At 44.0% G+C, this 12,558-nt stretch overlaps 1 protein-coding gene across 1 annotated transcript; it reads right to left on the bottom strand.

The window, feature by feature from the left end:
* Positions 1-334: 334 nt before the first annotated feature.
* On the bottom strand, positions 335-11,359 carry LOC121867891. The gene is made up of 3 exons (XM_042368012.1): positions 8,649-11,359; positions 7,997-8,138; positions 335-1,827 (listed from the first exon to the last, which is right to left on the bottom strand). The coding sequence occupies exons 1-3, from the start codon at positions 8,909-8,911 to the stop codon at positions 736-738; spliced, it is 1,497 nt and encodes a 498-aa protein (XP_042223946.1). The 5' UTR covers positions 8,912-11,359; the 3' UTR covers positions 335-735.
* Between the last annotated feature and the right edge of the window lie 1,199 nt (positions 11,360-12,558).

The following is a 12,558-nucleotide window of genomic DNA, read 5'->3' as shown; positions in this document are numbered from 1 at the left end:
CGGCCCTGCTCCCTGCCCTGCACCCCTGCCCCCCCTGACCTTCCCCCCCCGAAGCTCAAAGTGAAATCGAATCTACACCAAGATGATAAACGCCTGGTGGTTTAAACAGCTTCTTGGTATATGGAAAATGTTATTGTCAGGTCTCGTCATTAGGCTAGTCATGTGTTGCTGAACGAGTTGGAAATGAGAAAGTTTATGGGTCACGACTGAGGTTGTCTCCTTGAGTTCACAGAGCGGGGCAGTACCGAGTTACCTCACTAATATGTTGTTATTATTATTATTATTATTATTATTAGTAGTAGTAGTAGTAGTAGTAGTAGTCGTAGTAGTAGTAGTAGTAGTAGTAGTAGTATTGTTGTTGTTGTTATCAGAAGCACCAGACATGGTTAAAGTAGCACAGTTATATAAGAAATATTTAATAAATGTCATAAATAATTGCTTCATGGCTTCAAAGGTAAATGAGATCTTACAACACCACATGAACACAGAGAGTTATGGGTGAGACTGAGAACTTTCAACTCACTGTATCAGACACTTATAGTTATCACCTCTTGTGAGTCAGTGCACACAGGCGCGCGTCGTCATGATCAGTGCAATTACAAAGGCTATCACAGTGAGGGTTGCTATCTTAAGGGATTACAAGAATAATGTATTTTACAGTAAAGTTTTGGCTACAGTTCAACACTACTGCAGTTTGTGTACACATTAGAGGGCGTCGGTGAGCATTAGTTAAGGTCACCAGGTCAAGGGTTCATAACAGTCTGCAGTGTCGTTCCACCACCTGTTGAGGGTGGTGTGGGTAGGGTGTGGGTGGGGATTGTGCAGACGTTCACACAGGCTACACCATGGCACTGGCCACCTTACCCGCCAGTACCTACGCCACTGTAAGTGACGCAGGTACACCAAGGGGTGATTAGCCAGGTAGACCAGGTGTCTAGCTAGTGCCTTGGCGCTGGAGAACGCTGCCACGTCTATATATGACTCAAAGGGAAGTATGTCTCGGTACCTGGCGCCCCCATACACCACAGGCACCATGGCATGCTCCATGGGCAGCCACAGCTTCTCGGTGTGGTAGTCGTCGCACAAGGCGTTTTCAAACGAGAGGTAGAAGAGGTGGGAGGCAGCCAACCAGCGGTAGCAGTAAGTGTCCATGTGGTTCCTGCCGCAGGTCAGCTCACCACACTTGCCCACGGTGGTGACCTTGACGTGTCGCTGCAGAGCCGCCACCACTGATTCCCGCCGAGAATCAGTGGGACAGTTACTGGCCATCCACACCGCCAGCTGGGTCCTGCCAGCCCACCTCACCTCCTCCTCTGTCAACACTGTCTTAAACTTTCTCTCATCTTCATCATTACCGTTTATAGTGTTGTCTAGTTTGGTACTTCCTCTTGAGTCCTCAACATTATGTTTTTCATTCTCGTCTTTCTTGGCGGCATTATTGACATTGTTTTGCCTAAAAGTTTCTGTAATGTTGCCCTGGCCGCCAGGTGCTTTTCTGCTGTGACTTTGTGGAAATGCTCGACCTGAATTATTTCTGAGCCGTAATACCTTAGCTTTCAGCCAGTGATCCAGGCGAAGACTTTCACCTTGCGTTAGTGAGTCATACCTCGCCAGGTGTTCGCTGTAGCTCCTGAAGGCGGCTGAAGACGTGTTCAGGTGACTGGTTGGTAGTAGAGGACAGTGGGACGGAGTGTTGAGGGGCAGGAGGTAACCTTGGGGGAGCATGATGTGGTTGAGGTGGTGGTAGGACATAGTCACGTTGAAGAAGGTACCCTTCTTCTCCGCGGTCGCCCATGACGCTGTAGCTATCTGACTCATGGGCGGCACCTGTCACCCATGGCGAAAAAGACACAAAGACATTAGCTGAGGAAACATAAACAAGTCTTTCCTAAAACAAGTAAAGAGAAGACTTTAAGACGTACAATCAGTCATAAGAGTGAATATGTCTTATCACAGAAAATAAGACATTAGTTCAGTCATATAAAAAAAACACGTTTTCACATAATCCTAATCCCCCCCTCCACACCGTTAGGGCAGAAGACCAACTATGCAGTACATGGGCAGGGTATCAAGGTGGTCGTGATGAGATGAATGTTCGGGTGTTAAGATATTAACTAAGGTGGAGATAATTATATTTATATTACCGGAAATGTGAAAATTTTTACCCAGACGCCAGTTGAATGAGTTTGACTGATGACCAGATCCAACACCCTACAGACACCGGCCCGGGAGTACCCTGAAAATAAAGCTCGTGGGCAGGTCGCTTGTTAGTGGTGATACGGATGTAGAACACTGGCGACTATTTGTACTCGTCTTCCTCCGCTATAAATTTAGATACCTATGCACAGTTAGGAGGACTATGATTACCCCACTTTCAAACCAGCGACCATCAGGAGGCGAGTGCCGTATCCAGTCGGCCGCCGCACCCAGATCTAAGACTCGGCCTCAAGTCTATCGCAAACTTCTCAAACTCTCCGCCATCATTTTTCGCAACTCGTGAGAACTTACCGACACGCCACAGCCCTAAAAAGATGATGTATCTTCCACGCCAAGCTACACGCAGCGCGGATTGTGTTCAGTCATCTCGGGAGCATTAAAGCTGTATCTTACACAAATATCTTCTCCCTCACCCTGACAGACAAGAGTATTAATCTTAGAGAGGCGGTAGAGATGTCTCCTTCCCTCCCATTGGTTCCTTGGGGCGGTAATAATCTCTGTTGCCCGAATGGAGTTTCCGCTCTGTTCTTACATCAAAACAACACATCCTAATATCCTCTCCACCAAGGTCAACAATCCCCGTAATAAACTCTTCATCAGGTCACCCATTGCTGACCACCTCTACGTCACCCCTCCCAGTCTCACTTGACGTATGAAATCCTTTATCTGAGGGGGACTTTTTTCGCTTTTTAACACTACCTCAAGCGATGAACAGATGCCATAACACCTGGTTCAGTAATATAACACCTGTCTATGATAACACCTGACCCAGTAATATAACACCTGTCTATGATAACACCTGATCCAGTAATATAACACCTGTCTATGATAACACCTGACCCAGTAATATAACACCTGTCTATGATAACACCTGATCCAGTAATATAACACCTGTGTATGATAACACCTGATCCAGTAATATAACACCTGTGTATGATAACACCTGATCCAGTAATATAACACCTGTCTATGATAATACCTGATCCAGTAATATATCACCTGTCTATGATAACACCTGATCCAGTAATATAACACCTGTCTATGATAACACCTGATCCAGTAATATAACACCTGTGTATGATATCTTTAACTCCATTTTACCGCATTATTTTTCTTGAACTTGTGTAATAAAATTCCCTCCTGAACTAACGCATCTGTGAACAAGAGGATAATACTATCAGTCAGTTGTATATCTGTCATGTTTTACCTCACACGTGGGAACCTCTCTACTCCCCACCGACGGTAACACAATCAGTCATTCTCTCTCTCTCTCTCTCTCTCTCTCTCTCTCTCTCTCATGTCTAAAATCATTGTCTTCGTTCATTACTTCTCCTGTCATCGTCACCACCGTCAGTCTGCTCCCTGTGAAAGTCGCTGTTCCACTCTGTCTGCACTGCTTATACCTATAGTGTGTACTGAATAAATATCTAGTCTGTCTGTCTGTCTGTCTGTCTGTCTGTCTGTTTATCTATCTATCTATATCTACCAATATCTATCTACCTATATCTGTCAATCTATCTATCTATCTATCTATCTTTTAGTGTCTGAATTGGAAGCTCCACTATAGCCACTACAGTAGTACTTGTCCGTGATGCAGTCTCCACCACCCCTCCACCCTAACCTCTCTCCTTCCCCCTCTCAGCTCGTGTCTTATCGCCTCCCTGTTATCTTTCACTTTTTCCTACTCGGATAACACATTGTGTTTATCTCGTGATTCTAGGAAATGGTATCGTGTGTATAACTGCGTGACACACACGTAATAACAAATAATGGCTGCCCCTCGTGTAACGAGGATAGCCGGCCCTAGGGCCACCTCGGCGTGAATTTGTTTAAGGTGTAGAAGCTGTCGCCAACACAACAACCACACCCTGAGTTAACGAGCTGTATGACCCAGTGTCAAGGAATAGTCCGAGAAGACCGGACAACTTGCCAACTGCATTGGCTAATCATTACCCCGGAACACGATCCGCAAATCGATTAACATCAGGGTTCCCAATTACTGCTGGGTAGACAGGCAAATGGCGTAAAGAAACATGTCCAAAGTTTTACCCTGTCCTGGGATCCAGCCCGGGTCCGCTCGCTTGCAAGGCGAACATGCTTACCGTTATACCCCCCCCCCCAACACACACACTCTTCCTCTTTCTTTAACCCAACCCAACCGAACCTAACCGAACCTAATTAAAAAGTTTGTCCTTGGATTGGTAAAAACAACCCGAAAACTTTTGGAGTGGAGAGCCGTAGTCACCAGTCCTCAAGACACCGACGATGGCACCTTGGTTGATGGATTGATTCGTGTTCTGAGGCATTATGGCAGTCTTAACTTTAAACAAATGCATTCCGTACGAACACGATCGTACAAATCCAGCTGTCGTATTTAGTCTAGAAGATGTAAACAGAGAAACCAGATACCAGATGAACAACGATGTTATAGAGAAATCCGACTGTGAGAAAGATTTAGGAGCAATGGTAAGTCGGGATCATAAACAAGGCTAACAAACTACTTGGGTTCATACAAAGGAGTGTTAGTTACAAGACTATCGAGGTCATCCTAAAACTATATCTTGCACTTGTGACACGTCACTTGGATTACGCAGTTCAGTTCTGATTAGCGTGCTACAGAATGGATATAGAATCCCTAAAAAGAATTCAGAGGAGAATGATAAGACTAATCCCGGGCATTAGGAACCTTGGGTACAGAGACAGGTTAAAGCATCTTAATTTGCACTCCCTCTTGAGACGTAGAGTGAGGGGCGATATGATCGAGGTGTATACATGAAAGTCAGGTCTAAACAAAGGTGATATACGAAAGGTACTCAAACTATCCAACCAGGAGCGAACTCGTAACAATGGTTTAAAATTAGACAAATTTAGATTTAGGCGCGAGATAGGTAAACAATGGTTTGGAAATAGAGTAGTGGATGAGTGGAACAAGTTACCAAACATCATCATTAACTCGAATACGCTGGATAGCTTCAAACATAGGTTGGATGGATATATGAGCGCTATGGGTTGGGTATAAATGGGACTGCCCAGTATGTACTTATTATAACATATACAAACTATACACGGAAAAAATAGGTCAGGTTTACCCATCCATGTGAACTCAGAACAAAAGTACACTTTAGGATGCAGGCCGTTGTGTCCCCCGGCTTAGTCGTTGTGTCCCTCTGCCAGTGTGTCCCCCTGCCAGTGTGTCCCCCTGCCAGTGTGTCCCCCTGCTTAGTCGTTGTGTCCCTCTGCCAGTGTGTCCCCCTGCTTAGTCGCTGTGTCTCCCTGCTTAGTCGTGGAGTCCCCCTGCTTAGTTGTTGTATCCCCCTGTCTAGTCGGGGCTGTGTAACCAGTGGGAGTTCCCCAGGGGTCAGTACTGGGCCCACTCTTGTTCATAATCTACATAAACGATCTAGATACTGGGATCAGCAGTGACATAAGCAAGTTTGCGGATGACACCAAAATAGAGCGGCAGATTAATTCAGGAGTGGTCAGAAAAATGGCAAATGAAATTCAACACCAGCAAGTGCGGCATACTTAATATTGGAAGAACTAATACTGTTAATGTATACAGCCTTAACAACATCAACCTAGAGAAATCGACTTGTGAAAGAAACCTAGGGGTACTTGTAAGCACGGACCTTCGGCCTAGAAAACAGTGCGTTAATGTTTGAAATAAGGCAAATAGAGTATTGGGTTTTATATCTAGAAGTGTAAGTAATAAGAGTGCGGAGGTCATATTGCAACTATATCTTGCGCTAGTCAGGCCGCACCTCGATTATGCTGTTCAGTTCTTGTGCGTTTATTATAGAATGGATATCAATTCACTGGAGTCGGTGCAGCGAAGAATGACGAAAATGATTCTGGGACTTAGAAACCTTCCATATCAAGATAAGTTAAAGAAACTAAACTTGCATTCTTTAGAAAGACGAAGAGTGCGGGGAGATATGTTAGAAGTATTTAAGTGGGTGAAAGGAATTAATAAAGGAGATATAGATAAAGTTCTTATAATATCCGAGCAGGATAGGACTCGGAGCAACGGATTCAAGTTGGATATGTTTAGGTTTAGGAGGGAGATAGGAAGAAACTGGTTCACAAATAGAGTGGTAGACGAGTGGAACAAGCTTAGCAACTTTGTGATAAGTGCTGGAACGCTGGAAAGTTTTAAAAGGAGGCTAGATGGATTCATGGATGATAGAGAGTGGTAGTAACTCTCGACAGGAGCTGCCATGCACAGGCCAACCGGCCTATTGCAGACTCCTTATGTTCTTATGTCCCCCTGCCAGTGTGTCCCCCTGCCTAGTTGTTGTGTCCCCATGATTAGTCGTTGTGCCCCCTTGTCGTTGTATCCCCCTTGTCGTTGTATCCCCCTTGTCGTTGTGTCCCCCTGCCATTGTGTCCCGCTGCTTAATCGTTGTGTCCCCCTGCCAGTGTGTCCCCTGCATAGTCGTTGTGTCCCCCTGCCAGTGTGTCCCCTGCATAGTCGTTGTGTCCCCCTGCCATTGTGTGTCCCGCTGCTTAATCGTTGTGTCCCCCTGCCAGTGTGTCCCCTGTATAGTCGTTGTGTCCCCCTGCCAGTGTGTCCCCTGCATAGTCGTTAGGTCCCCTGCCATTGTGTCCCGCTGCTTAATCGTTGTGTCCCCCGCCAGTGTGTCCCCTGTATAGTCGTTGTGTCCCCCGCCAGTGTGTCCCCTGTATAGTCGTTGTGTCCCCGCCAGTGCGTCCCCTGTATAGTCGTTGTGTCCCCCGCCAGTGTGTCCCCTGCATAGTCGTTGTGTCCCCTTGCCAGTGTGTCCCTTTGCATAGTCGTTGTGTCCCCGCCATTGTGTCCTGCTGCTTAATCGTTGTGTCCCCGCCAGTGTCCCCTGTATAGTCGTTGTGTCCCCCTGCCAGTGTGTCCCCTGCATAGTCGTTGTGTCCCCTGCCATTGTGTCCCGCTGCTTAATCGTTGTGTCCCCCTGCCAGTGTGTCCCCTGTATGTCGTTAGCCAGTGTGTCCTGCATAGTCAGTTGTGTCCCCCCCGCCAGTGTGTCCCCTGCATGTCGTTGTGTCCCCCCGCCAGTGTCCCCTGTTAGTCGTTGTGCCCCCGCCAGTGTGTCCCCTGCATAGTCGTTGTGTCCCCCTGCCAGTGTGTCCCCTGTATAGTCGTTGTGTCCCCCTGCCAGTGTGTCCCCTGCATATTCGTTGTGTCCCCCTGCCAGTGTGTCCCCTGTATAGTCGTTGTGGATGTAACCCGAGGAATTGTGTATCGCTGTAACGAAACCCGGAAGACTAAGTAGCCTGCAGTGATAAAACTTAACACAGATATAATACAAGACAGATATAAGGTTGTTATACTGTACCTGATGGTGGCCCAGTAGTTGTATAAAACGATGTTCTATTCCTGTTATGAAATTCGAAATGCTTAAATTTTTCTGCGCTGTGCAAACTCATTATTATTATTTTTTTGATTATTATTTTTTTATTATTTTATTATTTTATTATTATTATTATTATTATTATTATTATTATTATTATTATTATTATTATTATTATTATTATTATTATTATTATTATTATTATTGTTGTTATTCTTATTGTTGTTATTCTTATCATTTTTATTATTATAAGCAATGGCTGCCCTCTAATTTTATGATGGGTAATACCTATAGTGTGTAGTACCCTTTAGTGTATGGGTTCTATTGTATACAACCTATAGTATGTGAGGTATAGTGTGTTGTACCTACAGTGTGTTATACCTATAGTGTGCTGTATATATAATGCGGTGTACCTATAGAGAAGCGTACAGTACCTCCAGTTCGAGCCAGATCCAGAGTTGTCGTGGGTGGCGAGGAGGGAGAGGTCGGGTGAAGAAGTCCAGACTGAAGAACACGACAGCATCTGCCTCCGCCACTCTGTGTAACGTCGACTCTGGGGTCCACACGAACTCACACCTACACACAAACGGACGATCAGTAATGTAGCGATTGATTTATATTTTACTGTAATCTTACCATAGTCACATTTTTATCATAAGAGCAGTCATACAGGTCCTGAGTGAACTAAGACTGACCATTCTCTCATTTGAACGCTGACGAGTGTGCACCTAGTTGGACCTGAGTTGTGTAATGTTCTAAGTCATTTTTGTTCCTTAATTGTGATATCAGAACGGTTTTTTTAGGAGTTCACATACGTTTAGCATGAAAACAGCTGTTGTCCGTGTGGCGTTCTCTTGCTTCTATTTCAAGCTACATGTCTTTCTATTTATCGAAGCTTTATCTCTTGGTTACTTACGTTGTGTATCTGTAAGAATGTAGGTTTTGATTTATAAAAAATAAAGCCTTAATTTTGTCCCAATAGTGTAAGTGAGCCAGTTATGTGTGTTTTTACATCTGCAGTTACGAGGAAACTTCTACGTATGAACCTTTGAGAATCCAACTCCTGGATCTGGACTGCTCACTGACCTCCAGATTGGACAGCGGGCCTCTCTCAGACGACCGCGTTGCTGTACGATGTTGCCCCAGGACGTCCACTGGTGCCAGAAGGGTGTCCACAGCACTATTAAGCGGGGAGGTGCCTCCGTCCCCTGCTGGTACACATGATCGCAGGTCTCCCTGGGCGTCCCTGTGTCCTCCTCAACTGTCCCACTACTTCCTGGAGGCCAACGACTCGGATAAACAAACCTACTTTTCTTGAAAGCGGAGAACCTCTCAAGAAAATGTAACATATTGATAGAAATTTTAAAACTTCTTTAGATTTTTTCTTTTTAATTTGACAGGAAATAGAGAACCCTTCAAGAAAATGTACCAATAGGAAGGAGGCGTATCACATTGCCCAACGGGACGAAGAATCACCATTAACCGAGACCAAATGTGAAAAGGATCTGAGTGAGTATGTTGACAACGAATTGATTTTCTCGGACCACTGTGAGAAGAAAGTATTTATAGTAAATAGGCTAGTAGGTCTTATAAGAAGGTCGTTCACATACCTAGATGGTCCATCCCTCACAACGGTGCTCAAAAGCGAAGTATTTCCCAGTTTGGAGTACTGTACTGTCACCCATTCTGGTCCCCGAGATATGCTGAAAAAATGAAAGCGAGCCCCAAAGGCATGACTGCCCATTAGGGACAGTGTGGATACAGCACACTTTTATACCAAGACTTGGGTACACAGGGAGGCAGCATGGTCGGTACTGCACTCGACCGTAATCATTTCCCCAAGTTGTAAACTCAGGTACCTATTTACAGCTGGGTGAACTGAGAGCGCCCGGAAATCGAACTACCGTCCCCCGGAACATGAGGTGAGCGCTGTGTCCGCTCCCGAAATATGCTACAGACTGTCAATTGATTGAAATTGTCCAAAGAGAGCCATCAGACTGGTGTCTGTACTCAGGTACCTCAAGTACCCATAGAGATTAGAACGCCTGCCGTTACGAAGCTTATATAGATGGGCGATTGGTTGACTTAATAGACGTCCATAAGTACCTCAGAGGACATTACTCAGTCGAGTGTTCATTCCTGGCACTAGCGGATGCCCGCCCCACTAGGGTTCACAGCTTAAGGTTGAAGAAATCAAAAGTTTAGAAAACTGTCAGATCAAACTTTTTTTGGAGTGAGAGTTGTGAACTCTTGGAATAATCTGTCAGAGAGTGTTGTGACGGCAACAAGTGTAAGCTCATTTAGAACCAGACTTGACCAATACTGGCGCAGGTGCAGATGCCTTCTGGAACCAGTACAGTACTTGCCAACAGTGCGTAACAGAGACGTGACTGACCACCCAAGAGGCTAAAGGGGCGTATCACACGTGCCTATTTCCTCCAACTTCCGGTCAGATTGCTCCGTCTCAGAAAACGGACTATCAAACACGCACCTCGCTTACGTCCATCTCCAACCCCAAATCATAACAACCAACATGGCGGAACTCTTACGGACAACAGTCTCCTCAAAAGGGAAAGCTGCAGCAACAGATTTTTTGCTCGCTTTAGTACAGGAAAATGAGCACTGGGAATTTTCTTTATGGGGGCGGCCCTGGCTGTCTAAGAGAGCAACAGGGTCATGTGTGTGACAAGTTCACATTGGCTCAGTATGTACAGTCAGACCTTAAATTACTTTTACCTCTTCAGTGTCGAACAATAAGACAAACCAGCGAACATTCCATACAAAGCTCTCACATCTGGCTTCACATAGGTAGCCCTGTTTTCCTTACACAGTATGGGGATGTGTGGCGCTGCCAATGATGCTGTTCCTGTTACTTATCATAATTAAAATTCCTTTGCTGTATTCTATGTTTAGAAATGTGATTAGAATTTTTTCGAAAAATAATTATAAGGGAAATGACGTTACAGTCACGCTGAGCAACCTTCTCGAGACGACAGGAGCGGTGTTCATTTTGAAATCCATCGAACCAAAGAGTAGAAGTTGTTTATAGTCTGACTGTACAAAGGCAGTGTAGGTAAGCAAAAGTAATAACGAGTATGTGTCCTTATGTGGGGTTGGGATGACCAATTAAAAAACTAAATATATAACAACAAATGCAAAATAAACTAATATGTGACTTATGCAACAAGCGCTACGTGGCACTATAGGTATGTCTTTTTCACACATTTAAAGGTCAGTAAATGGGGGAAATTTGATTGATTCAGCAGGTATTGTTTCTATATGTGGTGGGCACAGAGCGACATGTTTGAGTCTAAATTTATATCAGCAGCATGAAGGAGTTGACTGATGATTGTGTTCCTGCATTTATAGATATTATGCCTTTGTTTAACATTTAGTTGGATACCTTCCAGTAACACCTGTTCTATCAGCTTTTTATGTTGCTGCGAAAGTGACTTGCAGTTTACATATACAGTGTGTGCATATTTGTGTAGGTGTTTGTTTTGTGTGTGTGTGTGTGTGTGTGTGTGTGTGTGTGTGTGTGTGTGTGTGTGTGTGTGTGTGTGTGTGTGTGTTTCGTCTGTTTACAATTACAGAATGAGTATGTAATTTCGTATTTTAATTTATGAATGCATATGGAAAAGTAACTTAGAGTGAGATTAGCAAAGAGAAACAGAATTTGAACCTATGATGCCTGTCAATACGTGTTGTGATAAATTCACGGAATACGCAAACAGTGAATCCGCCAAGTTAGTTTAATTTAACAAATTTATTGACAAAGCTTGGAGTACAGTTTGCCTATTCTGAGTAATTCAGTCAAGTTTTGACACTGAGGGTGGTATCACGTCTCACTGCCACGCAGGACAGAGGTTCATACACAAAGACATGTGGGTGATGTCACTGTTCACTGCCATGCATGACAGAGGTTCGTACACAAAGAAATATATCATATTCATTGACAGTATATATAGGTCAGATTCATGTGATAGTATTATTTCCACCAACGATATCTAGATAAACAGAGAGCGGGTAAAATGGCCACAGTTAAACAAATATTACGAACATGATTTTGTAACCTATTTTTCAGACAACGCTAACCAGCCAGAACTTAGCAAAATTACCTAGAATCGTTAAGGTAGGTCTAGTTAGGTTTGGACCGTCTGCTTTAAAAAGAAATCACGAGCATTAGGTCCCGTTCGTGGAATTTTCTTTAACATTCGCCATCCTGCTCTGGGTGGTGAGCCAAGCGAGTGGGGATCCCGGCGCTCTCAAGGGCCTCTTGCACCGTTAAGTGCAGCTTATTAAATTAAGAGCATCTGCCACACCCTGCATGATAATCAACGCACTTAAAGTAATCTGTTGGCGCTAGGAAGATCATGTTTAAGAGCGGTAATATCAAGAGGTAACCAGTAAGCAATCTTGTACGGTATAAAGTATCTTATATCGAGGTTTGTAAATGTATGATGTTGGGCGTGTTTGTTCCTAGGTGTCACGTGCCGGATGTACGATGCTGTGAGCTGAAAGTGATACGTCACGTTACAGATGTGTTGTGATATTTGAAGGATGCATGAAAAAAAAAATTGTATAATAATGTATAATAGCTAAGTAGGTTTCTGGTAATAATAATTAATATGCGTAAAGTTTAATACACCATTTTTTCCAATGTCTGATTATTTTTTAAATATAAAATAACCCGCTGTCCTGCGAAAGTTCTTGAATTGTCTGGTGATGTCGTCAAGCGGATGCTGTACTGTACACTTGTGTATATTAATCTGTAAGTAAATCTAGCAGTCATGTTTAATTGTTGCGCTGTTTATTCGATTCCAAACTCCCTTGTAGAGGTTTGACTCCTTGTAATCACGTCGCCATGAGATAAATGACGAAACATTTTATCAAAGTAATAACAGCCATTTGTCGACACATAGACGTAGTATCTCCGGATGACGACAGTTATTATTATAATGTAAATATTTTCGGTGTTTAGTGTTTGACGTAATGA

Source organism: Homarus americanus, unplaced genomic scaffold (assembly GCF_018991925.1).
Source record: "Homarus americanus isolate GMGI-L3 unplaced genomic scaffold, GMGI_Hamer_2.0 scaffold37032, whole genome shotgun sequence".
NCBI classification, from domain to species: domain Eukaryota; kingdom Metazoa; phylum Arthropoda; class Malacostraca; order Decapoda; family Nephropidae; genus Homarus; species Homarus americanus.
Note: the sequence above shows the minus strand (reverse complement) of the source record. Positions and strands in the feature narration are given on the sequence as shown.